General features: G+C 34.5%; 1 protein-coding gene across 1 annotated transcript; it reads left to right on the top strand.

The window, feature by feature from the left end:
* LOC146162726 (cytochrome P450 3A31-like) lies at nt 1-12,869 on the top strand. The gene is made up of 14 exons (XM_083384557.1): nt 1-136; nt 1,211-1,322; nt 1,487-1,536; nt 1,944-2,040; nt 2,496-2,575; nt 2,974-3,108; nt 3,737-3,897; nt 4,554-4,681; nt 5,120-5,186; nt 5,925-6,085; nt 6,768-6,856; nt 7,403-7,540; nt 8,999-9,155; nt 11,079-12,869. The coding sequence occupies exons 1-14, from the start codon at nt 69-71 to the stop codon at nt 11,172-11,174; spliced, it is 1,539 nt and encodes a 512-aa protein (XP_083240683.1). The 5' UTR covers nt 1-68; the 3' UTR covers nt 11,175-12,869.
* The last annotated feature ends 2,851 nt before the right edge of the window (nt 12,870-15,720 follow it).

Here is a 15,720-nt window from a genome sequence, read left to right as displayed (position 1 = left end):
TGCAATTTTTGCTTTACGTATTTGAATATTTATCAAAAAGCAACGTAAGACGCTACTCATTTACCACCATGTGGGCCAATTTTTCCCTTTCTTGGGAGTTTTTGATTCTTCTGGCATCACTTTTCTTTTTGCTAAGGTCTGTATTTGTGACATTTTTAAATATACATACATATTTAACCCCAAGTACGCCGGAGCGATTTCAGGGCAAGGGGGGCTAATTTTTTGGTAAGGGCAACATAGACCGCAGGCGAGCGTAGCGAGCCGAAATATTGGGGGGTCCGGGGGTACTCCGCCGGAAAAATTTTTGCGGCCACGCCCTCTAGATTGGCTTAAAATGGTACCAAAAATGTTTTAACAAATGTTAACCACGTCATTTTACGATTTTTTTTGCATTTTTCCGTAGCTCAAGCCCTACTCCTTCTTTTGTTCTATTGTTCTCTTTTTTCTAAACAATAGAAAATTTAAGAAACTTTTAGTACTCGGCTTGAGCCAAGTTTCTTATAAAAAAAATGCGTGTACAACACTGCTTTATGATTTCCGTTGCATAATATTTCACATTGTGAAAGCAATATATCATTTTTCATCAAAAAGGCACTTTTGCTCCCCTTGCCCTACTTAGCAAAGGGCAGGAGGGGCGCTTGCCCCCCCGCACCCCCCTCTCCGGCGTCCCTGTTTAACCCACTGTGGAACGTATAGCAAGTGCACCCGCGAGTGTTTTTCAACCCTTTAAAAGTGCACCCCGAAATAAATCTGAACTACATCCCAAATATGTAAAAGGCTTGTGTACCCTTATTCATCACATCGGCATAGGTTTACAGCGCAATGTAACATGCAATATAAAGGAAAAATCATAAAGTGCTACCGAGGTGCACTTTTTACTTTTGTTGCACCCAGTCACCCGCATTTTATCGGCGGTGCACCAGCAAGATCTCATCCCCTTGAGATCTTCCATATTTCCCCCACTGAACAAGAAGCAAACAATGTTTATAAAATTGGAATAAAAATAAAGAAAAATGCAATTTTAATTATACTTGACTGTGTGTAACATTTTTATATTTTTTAACTAAGGAAAAGCAAACAATTCTACTAACAAAGCCAGTCAGCGAAAAAGTTAAAATAAACAGTATGGTATTTGGTGAAAAAAATTCAATATATTCCTTGCCCATATTTTTTTGAATTGAATGAAAATTAAAACAAATATTTTCAAAAGATACTTCGTTCAAAGGAAGTTTAGCGTCCTGAAAAAGCTATCCATTCCTCATCCTAAACCAAGTATTTTTACTTTGGGAAACATGACATTACTTCAAAAAGATTTGGACAAAGTGAGTTAATCAAAGAATAGAAAATAATAAAATGATTTTATTTCTTAAACCTTCGTACTGTATTTTTAAAAAGCCAATAGTTTTTTGTTGCTTAAAATATTAACCTTACAAAATACTGTTTTTGTTTATAATGATAATTCTTAAGTTGTATCCTTTTTCTTCAGTTCTTTATGGCTGATTTTGAGCTGAAAAAGAAATATGGAAAAGTTTATGGGTAAGTTGAACATTTTTTATAAACAGTTACTTGTGAAAGCTGTAAATCTGGATTTTCTGGGCTAATATTGATTGTTATTTATTACATTCCTGTAAAATGCTTTTTTTGTAGGAAAAATTCTACACAAGCAAGTGGCAATGATTTGATGATTAAACTTCAAAACTAGAAAAAAAAAAACATTAGAAATTACTAGAATGACAACACTAGAATTAGCATTAAATATATCATTAAAAATGATTTACAATTTTAAGAGGTGGATATCAATTTTTACTATTCAGTGGTCAATGGTAAATTGTTATATCATTTAATTAAAACTTACACTTTAAAACTGTTAAATAATTCTTTTTAGAAAATAACCCACATTTTATTCGCACTGCTTAAACACATTGAATTTGTTTTTTTTCCAGGCTTTATTTCGGTTTCACACCAAGAATAATTGTAAGCGACCTATCAGTTATGCGGCAAATTTTCATCACTGAATTTCGCAACTTCAGCATTAGACAGGTAATGTTTATATCGTTAAAGTAACAATTTTTAGCGCTTTTCTAGAATCCTACCACTTTTTTACAAAACAGTATATTTAATGATATGATAGTAGTTGTCAAAATTGAAATTGCACGGAAGAAATAATAATAATAATAGTAATACTTAACCCACCCGAGCCCAAACTCTAACTCGCGCCCGATGCTAAACAATGTTAGCAATATAAAAACTTTAGAAAAAATGTGGTAGGATTTTGTAGACCAGCGCCCAAGTTTTATATGGTAAAGATTTTGTATGAGTTGTCACTTAAATATCAGAGTAGTAATAACCAGTGCTATTAAAGTTTTCTTGTTTGAGAAACTGATTGGGTCCTCCATCAATTTAAAACTCAAAAAGTCAGCATTAACTGGTCTGAAATAAGTTCAAACTAAAAACCTGGTTATACATTTTTAACAATGTAAAACACATTTTTAAAGATCAACTTTAGAAAACTTCAGGGGAAGTTCATGAACCAAACAGTGCTTAACACTAGCGGACAAGACTGGAAAAGGATGCGGTGTGTTTGCTGTTTAATAAACATTGAGCTTTCAATATTGTATTAAAAGCTCCATATTTTATTCATAGTTTATTGATGATTACATTTAATAAACTAAATTACAAACTGATGTTTTATATCGATTAAGAGGTAAACAGATTCAATTTAATGTAAAAAAAACAAAAAACAGATTCAATTTAATGTAAAAAAAACATTTTACTCAGATGACAAATTTATAATTTCATTCCAAATCTTTTCGGGATTATTTTCTTATTATTTCATAAATTAAAAAAAATATTTGTTGTGATATTTTTATAAATTGTTTAGCAGTATGAAATCAATATTGATAAGATGCTGTTTTGCTGTAATGCTGAAAAAAATGGTTTTGCGTGAATCAAAGCCCAATAAATTTCACACAGTGGGACTCTAACCCCAGCCTTCTCATCATCGAAACTCAAAGATATGATTGGCATTTTGGATCAATGCACATCTTTAATGGTTGAAAACTTGCACAAAAAAGTCCAGGCTGAGGGCGGAACTGTCGATTTTATAAAGTAAGCCAAAAATTGGGTTGTTCAAAGTAGAATATCGAATCCTTGGGTTTGAAAAAGCAAATTTTATTTTATTCCCTTGTAGGTAATTACAATGCTTTAGTAAAATTAGTAATATAACCATTTTTTTACTGATTTACTCATAAACTGATTTTCTAGTCAAGCGTAATTTAAAGAGTCGGATAACTGTTAAATTTTAAATTGCAGTTGGTGAACGTGAAGAGCACTTGTTTTCTCCAAAATTGCTTATTTAACCTAAGAAATTATGTGGACATCCAGAGGTTAAAAAGAGTAAAACAATATTATAAGGAAGGCTTTATTGTTTGTCATTGTATTGATGAAATGTAGAAAAATAGTCCCCCAAAAAAATCTTTGCAGAATTTCAAAAATGATTAATTATTAGATAAAATTTGCAAAGTTAAATAAAACTTTGGAACATAATGTTTGGAGGATTTAATTAGATTTAGTTGGAATGTCGAAGCCCATACTGAAGTTGGTATTATTTTGACTGTTTTATAACCCTGATATTAATTTTCAACATAATTAAAACATGAGGCCAACATGTTTACTCCTTGTGTGTGCTTTACTAACCAGTTACTTAAACAGCATATCAATGTCAACTATTTTACAGGGTTTTCGGAAACCTATCTCTGGATGCAATTTGTTCAGCAGCGTTTGGAGTTAGTATTTATGGAGATGGGAAATCTGAAGGAGTCGAATCAAAAATTTCCAAAATGGCTCGAAAAATATCAAACAACGCGTTTGCAAAGGGACCTCTTATTCTTCTTTTCTGTAAGATTATTTTTTAACTTTTTTTGGCTATTTCCAAATAGATTTTAATAGTGGCTAGTATATGTATTACTAACTTTACTTAAAATTAATAGAAAATCTATACGCATGAGAAAAAAGCTACAGGAATAAGTGACATGTTTAAAAGCTTTGCTTATCGGTGACTATATTGCCCCACTCTAGCTAATATTTGCGATCTGTGAAAAATCAACCTTCTATTCCATAACCTTTTTTATATGCCTGTTTGTTAGGTTACTCTTGCTGCAATTATTCCAAAACCCAAACCCAATTCTTACTTTGTTTTGTTTTTTTCAAACGCATTTTCAAAAGGATTCCTTGTCCTTTTCTGTAAGATTATTTTTTAACTTTTTTTTGTCAATGTTCAAAATACATTTTAGCATTGGCTGTTAAAATACATTGAACTTGTCTGTTTCAATACCAATTTGTATCAACCCAAATGAGAAATACTAACTAAACAAGCTATGTAAGTTAATATATTTAAAAAGTTTGTTTATCATTGACTCTTTATAAATAAATAACCATAGTCCAACTCTAGCTAATATTTGTTGAAAAATAAAAATCAGCGTAGCAACTATAAATGCCAATTTGTTACTTACTCCTGCAATTATTCCGAAACCCAATTTTTATGTTTTTTTCAGTTATGTTCCCATCGACTGAATGGATTGGCCAGCTCGTTAACTTTTCAATTTTTCCACAAGATACCTTAAATTACTTCAGGGGTTTGGTGAATACAGTAATCAAAAGCCGACAGGAGTCTGGCCTTGGTGTAAGTTCAAATATAGTTTGATTGCGATTTTAGAGGATGTGGAAATATTTATAAAAAGAGGATGTGAAAATTTTTATAAAAAAAATTAGAAACCGACTGTAAGTATTGTATAGGTTCTGGTGTTTCTGAATGCAGAAAAGAAGTGACAATAATAGTGAAAATTTAATGCAAAAACAAATATAAAAGTTTGTATATATTTTTTGTTTTGAATGTATCCAGTTACGAACTGCGTATATTGTGTAAACTTTATTTAAAGTCATTTTTATTCATTAATATATTGTTTGCTGTTATAAGTGGACATACCTTCTCAATGTAGTATATTAGTTCCTAAACATTGTAAATGAAACCAGTATTCATAAGTCCTAGTCTTGTGTGTTAGACTCAACATTTGCCTTCACTAAATTTAAACAGTTTTGTAACTTTATCTTTATCAAACAGAGGCTGGATTTACTGAGGCTTATGCTTGAAAATGAGCTTCCTAAACTGGATCCAGACAGTCAAAAAGGTTTGCTGTTATTTTTTACAATTTGTGCATTTTTTATCATTCTGTCGTTTCCAGTGATAAAATAATAACTAAATAAAATGAAGGTTGATAATGAATTGCAAAGCCAAAAAGGCCGGGTAGATCGACATCATCTTGATTAAGACGTTTCGATACGAGCTTGTATCATCTTCATTTAATGTGATTAACATTTACTAGCTCGTATCAAACCGTCTTAATCAAAATGATGTCGATCTACTCAAACTTTTTGGCTTTGCAATTCATTACTGAGCTACGTTACAGATCTGTGCATAATGTAAGTAAATTAAAATTCTTAAAGAAACTTAATAAAAATGAAATTCTTAACCCGGTACGTGTTACCAAACAGGAAATCTTAAAAACTGAAAAACAACTGTATTGTTTGTGTAGCTCTTCTATTGCCATTATTGTGTGAAAACAGCAATAAAAAAATCCGTTCTTTCGTTAACGCATCCCGTCCAATTGTGTTCTTAATTTGTTGTCATTCTTTGTACCAAAAAAACAGCTAAGATAAAAAAACGCATTTTTCAGGTGCCATCATAGCAAACTTTTTTTTTAAATACAAGATTTAAGAATATAATATAAAAGATTGTTTAAACTTTTTTTTCATTTTTTTATTAAATTTTTTTTTTATATTTGAACATTTAAATATGAAATCATTTACCAGCATATTTTAAAGTATTTGCGTATTTTTACATGTTATTATTTCTTTGTATTTTCAAGGCATGACACGCGAGGAAATAATCGCGAACGCAGTGATTTTTATGATCGCTGGATACGAGACGACCTCGACCACCATGTTGTTTCTATCCTACAACCTCGCCTTCCACAAGGAGGCGCAAGAGAGACTGAGGAACGAAATCAAGGAACAAGTGGAAGAACATGTGAGTGGGTGGTCTTTACTCACCGCTAAACTTTGGCTGACCTACAAGGAAAGACCTACAAGGCAGCCAAATCTAAAGCAGAATAATCTATAATGCCATAGTGTTAAGACCAACAACATAATAAAGCCACATATGCAGTAAGATCTACGACAGATGAAGATCTAAAAAAAACATCGCCTAAAACTGCAGGGAGAGGGTATGGGACGATCGGGGGACATCGTGTGGCATCGGTCGTTTTGGTGTCGACGGTTGGGCGCCCTAGTTTGAATGGCGCCGTTAGGGCACCTTTGTCCATGTTTGGGGTAAGTGGGGGGTAATTGTAGGGGTTAGAAATTGGGTTAGAGTTTAAATTGTTAGTGGAGTTGGTGATATACTAAGGGGTAGGGTAGTATTCCAATTAATATTTTAAGTTTTTATTTGATGCGCATGACTTGGATTAAAATGACTAGTCTACAACACTGGTAATTATGGACCACGCCAGTCACAAATTAATTTGTTCAATTCGCAGAACTTCGGTCGTGATTCTAAAAAGCAACTTTAAATGTTGTCTAGCAGTAATGTATGTTTAGTAGTGATGGGATGTTCGATTATATCGGATTGAAGCCGAAACCAGATCCCATGTAGCTGTATTGCAAATTAATTTAGGTCAAAAACATCGTGTATCTCTATCATTTTTCAACAGGGTGGTTTGACCTATGAAGCCTTGAATTCCATGAAGTACTTCGACCAATGCTTGAACGAATCAATGCGCCTTTACCCCCCAAATCCAAGGTAAAAAATGAGGGTTCTGCTATATCACACATTCTAAAGGCAACAGAAATGCAAAGTTCGCAAAACCCACCTGCGTTGTACTATTACCTTATAGATAGTACTTCTTTGTTTTTATCGCTAACGTTTCAATAAAAATGCACGAAGCGTAGGACAGAAAAAAGGTTAAAATACTGATTGTTTTGTAAAAGCCAACTTTTCTTCAAATTATCAAGATATTGCTCAAAAGGACTAAACAGCTTGTTAAGTTTCGACAGTGAAAGTGACAAAACACTTACTGTAAGACATATCTTTGTAAATGACCATATTCGTCTAATTCTAAATGGAAAGACTATATGCATGTGAAAATGTTATACTTCATTATTCTTATCGCCTTTTACTCGCACTCGTGCTTCTACTTCGTTAAATGCATTCATTTCTACCTTAACCTGTTAAAGTACGGTTGTGCGAAAGCTTATCGAGAATTCAATACGATTTGTCTTTATATAGTTCCACCTGATTATCCTTTGCACGACATATGCAATTGTAAAACGCGAACTTTATGCTCAGATTTGCCCGAACTTGCACAAAGGAGACAACGATAGATGGGATAACAATCCCCAGAGGAGTCCAGGTCGACTTTCCAATCTTCATGATGTCAAGGGACGAGGAATACTGGAACGAACCGCTTAAATTTGACCCGGACAGGTAGTGAGGAGATATGTTGAGTTTTCACCGTGAGGCTAAATCATTGGGTCACCAAACTACAGCCCGCGGACCAAATCCGGCCCGTCAGGTTAATCCCGCGACATATTTCCTCAGTTTTCCCAAAATACGACCAATAATAATTTATCAACGGAAAAGTTTATCAGGTGCAAATCCGAGATAAATTTTGATGAATTTTCCAAGATAAAATGGCGATGTCATAAAGCTCATTTTGCTTTTTTAGAAAATGTTTTTTATGTTTTTTTGGAAGTTAAAAACAAAATTTTAAATCCGCGATCGTTAATCATTCATCCCCTGGTTTAAATCAAGTAAAAAGCTGTATTTCGATGATAGGCCGTCTTGGTTTTTTATTTTTTATCATACATTTCTTTCAACTATAAGCTGTTGAAATTAATGGACGACTTTTTCCTACGTTTTGACAGGCAACTTTTTTGTAATATCGTCGAGTTTGTAAGTAAGTGTTACGACTTTAACTAGTAATTCTAGAAAATTACCTAGGCCTCCTGTAAGGTCGCTGTGAGTTCTTATTTTCGGGCAATAAATAACCTACCAAAGAGAACTTATATTAAAGACCACAACAAGAAAACCCAATGTACAGATGTATTGGTTGCAAGAGTAGAATATTACCACACCACAAACAATAATGACACTTAGACACACACAATTACTTACAAAAGCGAAAGACAGAGCATAATGAAACTTAAAGTTTTACTCGCTAATTTCACAAGGCTACACCCAGACGTCTATCCCCTGTGTAGGCGGTGAGCCGCTCGTAATATACGCTAAAACAAAACTCCTTTTCACGGAAACCGACGCGCTCCCGGAAACCCCAGGCCCGCCTTACAGGGCGGCCGTTTCGTGGAAAGATAACATTGGGCGGACCTTTTAGTGAGAAGTTAAACCGCGCCGGAAAACAAGCGATAAATGATTGTGAGATTTGCAGAAATGTTTGGAGACAGGAAAAAACATGTCTAAAGTCGAATTAACGGCGAACACCACAGCGCACAAGAATATTACGTTAATATACAATTATACATGTCTCGAAATGCGAAAACCTAATTCCTAGCCCTACATTTAAGAACAAAGGCGCAAAATTAATAATGAATGTTAGAATTTACAGTCGGCGTAATTAGCAACCGGTGATAATTTTGTAGTGCTAATTAAGCACGTAACAGTAAGGCCAAACATGCCTGTTTTTTTTATAATGCTCAAATACCGCTAAAACTTGATGATACAAACTCGAAACGTCTTAATCAAGATGATGTCGATTTACTCAACCTTTTCGGCTTTGAAATTTATTATCAAGCTATACATCTTGTGTAACCTTAAACAGAATTGAAACTGAACATCTTCACTCTAATGCCTTGTGAATTGATTTACTTTATTTTATTGTTCGCTGAAGATTACTTTTACACAAAAGTGTTTACATTTTTATCGTAGAATGGCGGACCTTAGTAAGATGGACCCTCTTCTATTTATCCCGTTTGGAGCTGGTCCACGCAATTGTATCGGGCTTCGATTCGCTCTCATGGAGATCAAGCTCTCTATATCCAGACTGCTGCTCAATTTTGAACTAGACCCGTGCCCCGACACCCCTGTAAGTATCGCAAGCAGATTAATTAAAGTTCAACATCCTAATTTGCAGTATTCTACGCAGGTCATTTTGAAATGACTTAAGATTTGTAAAATAAGTCCAATTGAAGTATTTTTGTCCTAAGCAAGTCAATTCCCAGTCGAGTCACTGTCGTAAAAATTAAACGTTCAATTACTAAGATTGGTAAACTAGCTTGATTACGAGCAAAAACTCAACTAAAAAATAAAAAAGCAACATAGAACATCAAGTTGTTTTAGGTTGAAACAAAAAAAAAAGAATACCTAAATAAATGCCTAATGCAAAAATAATTCGATAGGATTAATTGGCTTTCACAGTAGAGTTTACTTGCTTTTTAGAGATTTGTTTTAGTTCTATTGTAAAATTTTTTTCGCCAATCTTTTTTTTTTCAAAATTTACCGACGTTTCGATAACCCCAGCAAATCTTCATTAGGGCATATATATTGCAACTGGGCGAGAAAATATAAAAAATATTGCCGATAAAACAATTTTACAATTGATACAATGGTTGGCAGCAACAGTATATTAATTGTTTTAGTTTATTGTCGTGCTTCGTATAAATTTAGTTTAATTTCTTATCTGAAAATCGCTAAAAAAGTTTTCTGCGTATTGATTTAATTCAATAAACTGTAAAAGCGTGAACATTCAATGAAATCGACTCTTTGTTTAATCGGCTACAAAGCCCCTTCTCTGCATATCTTAACATTTAGCATTATAAAAACTGTTTGTTTGTAGACACATCACCTAGCCCTGGAAAATATATTAAGGAATTAAAAAACTAAACAGTATTTAGAATGTTCAAAGTCGTGGACAAAGCCAGTCACACTACGACTTTGTGAATATTACTGTCAATTTATTTTGATAAAGGCCCGTTTACACTACAGCAGCACTGAGCTGAGCAAAGCGTAATTTGCATTTAAATTCTATTGTGGCGAGCTTTTAACGCTTTGCTAAACTCAAGCCTCGTGCAGCAGCTGCAGCTAGCTTAAAGTTACGCTTTGCTAAACTCAAGCCCGCAGTGCAGCTATTGAAACACGTTACGTTTTGTCGCGATTTTTACGCCCAGCGCAGCTCACTGAAGCTGTAGTGAAAATAATTTCACGCCCAGTGCAGCTTAGCTCCGCTCAGTGCAGCTGTAGTGTAAACGGGCCTTAATAATTATTTAATAATTGTTATCGAATTGGACCTTCCTTTGCTAACTGAATGCAGTATTTGGTAAACTATGTGTCGCGGCTCAAAATTTTTGTTCTCTGTTTGATTTGGTTGGGTCGCCGACCAAAGTAGTTTTATATGGTTAGATTTATTGAGATTTGTTCTGAGAATGTTTCTTCAATACTTGAAAGCATTTTGGAAGCAATACGAAGTCATGCATTGTTTAAATTATTATATTCGATGTTACTATTGCTATTTTCTGAACTTTTCTTCAAATTATGAAGATATTGCTCAAAAGAACTAAACAGCTTGCTAAGTTTCGACAGTGAAGGTGACAAAACACTTACTGTAAGACATATCTTTGTAAATGACCATATTCGTCTAATTCTAAATGGAAAGACTATATGCATGTGAAAATGTTATACTTCATTATTCTTATCGCCTTTTACTCGCACTTGCGCTTCTACTTCGTTAAATGCATTCATTTCTACCTTAACCTGTTAAAGTACGATACGAAGTCATGCATTGTATAAATTATTATATTCGATGTTACTATTGCTATTTTCTGAAGTTTTGTTCGCTTGCAAAGAAATAGTAAATACAATTGGGTCGACGATGAAAAAGATTGAGAAGAAACACTGAGAAACTCTGCCTTAACATTTCTGCCTTCGGTTTCGCAATAAAATACAAACTTTTCACCTTTAATTAGTTGCCCTAGCGTCTCTACAATTCAAGTTCAAATTTTTTGTTTTTCAGAAACCCCCCTTGGACGTTATATTCAAAACCAGCATGAGACCAAAGGAAGACCAACTCAATTTCAAAATCACGCCGATCACAAGTGAAACGACTTAATTGCAAAACGGTAACTAGAGGCGATTGGGTTTGTATTCAACAATGTTCAATGTTTCAAAAAAGCAACTCGTGAAAAAATTATGCTAAAACAAATCAAACCATTCAGAACAATTTACAGTTTTTTTAATAGCTTCAGTTTGCAATTTTCCCTCCAAATAACACTGTTCTATATAAGTGTTTCTGATAATTTGTTTACGTTGAAAGTACTGATCTGTCGTAAGAGGTGTTGTATTATTATTTTTGTTTCTCTGTGAATTATAATCAGTGATTCTAACTGATTTATATAACACCGTATTAATTGAGTTAAATCACCTCTAAAAATCGCAATTTTTTAATGTATTTTTGCCTGTATCCTGTCATTAAACGCCTTTCCTTAATTTGTTTCAATTGATGCGTTTCTCTGCTAAAAATTCTTTATTTTGAAGCATTGTTGTTTCCAGTGTTTCTAAACCTTCTTTTGTGGCTACCCAAATACTAAGCGTAATTATAACAGCAAACAAATTCTCTTTACTGAAGATTTTGATTTAAGAGAAGTTAAAGTGAACAAAACACAATTAAGATACAAGCATAAATAAGTTAGAATGAAATCAATATCAACCGTATTCATGCTGCTTCAGCATTTTTCTTAAATTGAGAAGAAATCAGTTCAGGACTAATCTCAAGAAATCTAATCATGTAAACTACTGCATTTGGCCACCTAGCCAAATCTAACAGACAGACAATTTTGGGTCATAACACTTACAACTAATGGGTTGGGAAACACTGGTTTACAGCAGTTTGCCGGCCGCAATTTTTCTTCCGGGAAGTTTTGTATTGTTTCTTCTTTATTCGCCCTATATAAGAAGCACGTTTAAACTTGTATACAATTTTTTTATGTGTATTAACGAAGCCCTAAAAGTGATTTCTGTACATGACCAAGTGTTTTTTGTCGCTCGTTATCGTGTATGCTGTTAAAGTTCAAGAACTTTATCACCATGCCGTTAGTCATTGCTTTTCAACCTTTTTCTACTGGCTCGAGGAACCCCAGTGCAATAATTCCACTGGCTCAAGCAACCCCAGTGTAATAAACACACCTCAATTAGTTAAACAATTTAGAAATTGCGGAACCCCTGGACTGTACTAGAGGAGCCCTGAGGTTTCGCGGATCCCTGGTTGAAAACCACTGCCGTTAGTAATCATGTTGTTTGAATATATATTGTCGATTAGGGATGCCCGATAGTTGAGATTGTATTCCTAACTGCCACCCGATATTTTAGACAAAACTATCGCCGATCCCAAATGACGTCATTATTATTTTCAGAATAAGGTATAACGATGAAAATGAGACGTTTAAAGGTGTTTTCTCGGTTATTAGAATTAAGTTTTCTTTAGCTTAAAGAAGTTCAATTACATTCAGTTGTAAACCTACAATATTTTTAGCATTGAAGGTTTACTGTGTTGAATCGCAAATTGAAGCTGTGATTTCTATAAGAATTTTATCAGATCGGCACCGATACCACTCTAGTATCGAACAAATAACGATACTCCCACTTTGCATCGGGCATCGACTCCGATCCGATATTATCGTAAATCTCTATTGTCGATTTTCTTGCACTTGTGACTTGCAGTATATCATTGTTGACTGCCACAACGCTCGACTTTTAATATAATTTAATTTTGAGCATTATGACGACGCGTTTTTTCAACAATTTTCGAACTGCAATAAACTTATTTAATCACTTTAACGTTTTCACTTTTCAACCTCCTTTTTTAAACAGTATTTCACGATCAGCTACGCGTTAAGTCGAAATCCTTTTGATGAGAGTGAAAGTGTGATTATTTTTAGTTTGATGCCTGTAAAAAAAATAACTTTTTTGAAAATCCACGACCTTTACAATAGTTTATATATAAACTGAAAGAAATAGCAAGAACGCTCATAAAACCAACAGTTTTGTAGTAGTTACCAGAGGCCTAGCCAGGGTAGTTTACGCCCGGGGGCAAACTATAAAAATGGCGCCCCCTCGTCCATGTTTAATGACATTTTCTATCACATTAACGTAATATATTTTACTTTATACGGCAAAAAAATTCAATTTTAAATAGATTGTTGCATTTGAATAAGAAGCAGACCGTTTTGGCATTTGTAAGCCTCATTTTGGCGCCCGGCACATGCCCCACCGCCCTATTAGCACGCCTCTGGTAGTTACAGTTGGGCGTTAGGTTAGCTCGAGATCACCAAGATTTGTCATAAAGGGCCGAAACTGTAAGGATTGTCGAACGCAGTCCGGACAAATGTAAATATCGAAGTTCGCAGGCCGAAAATAAAATTTTGTTGTGCCCTTGTTTGACTCGATTATTATTAACCGAAGGAAACCAAAAACCTATCAAAACATATAGTGAGCTTTATAAAATTGTCGTTCAGTTTTTTATTAAAGTTCAGGCTAGCTTTGTATTTGGCAAACATTCCTGTTCAAAAGCATATATTAACAGCTTTGTTTTTAGAAATAGGCTGCGGGCCAGATAAACCAAACTGGCCTTGTTTGGTGACCCCAAGTTATCAATAAGCAAAGTAATTGTTTTTATTTTATCTCCAAATGGATAATTTAAAATAGGCTCATGCGCTTTTTACAGCAAAATCGTTGGTGTCATTCGATTTAAACATGCCACTTTGACTTTCACGAATTTCTTGAAAAAGTTGCAAATATAAAACTGATCAAGTCAAACAAGGTAAGCAAATTTTAACGTATTACACCTCTGTTGTGTAAAACAATTTCTTTCTATATTTTCGGCTTTTGCTTCGGAGCTTTAGTTTTAGGCTAAAGTCAGGCGAGTCGTTATTACTTGAAAATAACTTTTGGGCGCTGGTTTAGAATGCTACCACAACAAACATTTTTTGGGTTAGGGTGGGTCAAGTATTATTATAAAACAAAAATATAACAATACTTGACCCACCCACACCCAAACTCAAATTTTGTGCATTGATTTCATAAATGTGGTAGGATTCTAGACTGTGACCAGCGCCCAACCTTTCTCTATGAATGAAGGAATCAAACTATTTCATATAATTCAAGGTGAACAAAAATATGGGTGCTAGTTTAGGGACCCTACGACTTTTAAGATGCCATAACAAAACCAATCGTCAAATTTTTAAATTGCAAACTGGTAAAATAATTATAATAATACTTGACAAACCGGAGTATTAGCAAATTGCAGACTGGAACCATTTTAGGATACCCTATGGAAATATGGGGGTGCGAAAAAAATGTTCTTGTTCCATGATTTATCTATAATAGTATATAATCTCTGTGTGAAAACTGCCATGAATAGAATTACCAACCAGGCAGGCTGGCAGAATCTCGCCAGCCTTTTGGTGATGAGCATTTTTGGTGTAAATTGTTCTCTTTATTTTTTGGTCGTGCCCCAAAACTTAAATGTGTTCGTCAAAGGAATGTATCAACCTTGCCATGTTTAGGCGATAAACAGGATTATTAAGAAATAAATGAATTAACAAAAAGTTTCGCTGAAGCGCAAAATTTTTTGTGACATAAAGAAAAATATATGGGGTATGCTGAAGTACAGCAAGCACACGTTTGTTTGGAACATTTTTTTTGGGACCAATTTCTTCGGTTTTCTGTCCGATTCTTTGGCCAACATAGTCGCCAGCTTTCTGACATACTGTCGACCAGGCAGACAGTCTGTATCCCGTGGCAGTTCACAACGAAATCTTGGGTGTGCACTTGCCACAGAATGCAGACTGACGGGCATGGTTGCACTTTAATATTTGTTAAACGTCAGTTATCCTGTCATGCTAACATTTTTTTTGTATTTGTTAGCCGTGCAAAAAGTTTTTTTAGAAGTAACACTATTCCATCAAAAGTTTCCAACCTGGCATAATATATGGAAGTTTTTGGGGTGAAAAACAATGTTCACACCTGAATTTAGGTGAAAGGTTGAGTTGTGTTGGGTATCTGAACCTTTGAGGGTGCATAACACTACGATTTGCTGACCAGGGATCTTGGCGAAAACTGTCATAAATGCAGAGTGGGCTGGGTGCACTTCGTTCTGCACCAATCAGACAGACTGCTTAATAATAACTCTTTAATACTTTAACAATTTTATTTAATTTTAAAGTTCCAGAATGTTATCCCGGTTATTATTCAACGGAGCGGTTCGTCGTCAGTTTTCGCAATCGGCAGTGCGCAATGGGGGTCACGGCCCACCGACCGGAGCCGACATGCTCCCATTTAACCCCGACCAGAACAAATGGATGTTGCTGGTGAAGATGAGTGTTGTAGTCGGAATCGCCTTCAACATTCCATTCTTTGCTGTCTGGTACAACTTGAAGAAAAAGTACGGAGGGGACAAGTAAAAAGATCCTGGGCGCTTTTTATTGAATTCTTTCTGTTTTATGGTGTTCTCTCTTATTTTTCCGGATACTGAAATGATTTTCTGTTTTTTAACACCAGCCAAATCTTTCTGAATGACAAAAATAAATTTATGTGAAAATGTGTCCCTGCTTTGATGCAGTAGTAGAAAACATTTTTAGAACAAAAAAATCCTTTTTTGT

The sequence above is a fragment of the Ascidiella aspersa genome, chromosome 3 (genome assembly GCF_963924565.1).
Source record: "Ascidiella aspersa chromosome 3, kaAscAspe10.2, whole genome shotgun sequence".
Classification (NCBI taxonomy): Eukaryota; Metazoa; Chordata; class Ascidiacea; order Phlebobranchia; family Ascidiidae; genus Ascidiella; species Ascidiella aspersa.
The sequence above is the reverse complement of the archived record's forward strand: the minus strand, read 5'-3'. Positions and strand labels throughout refer to the sequence as shown.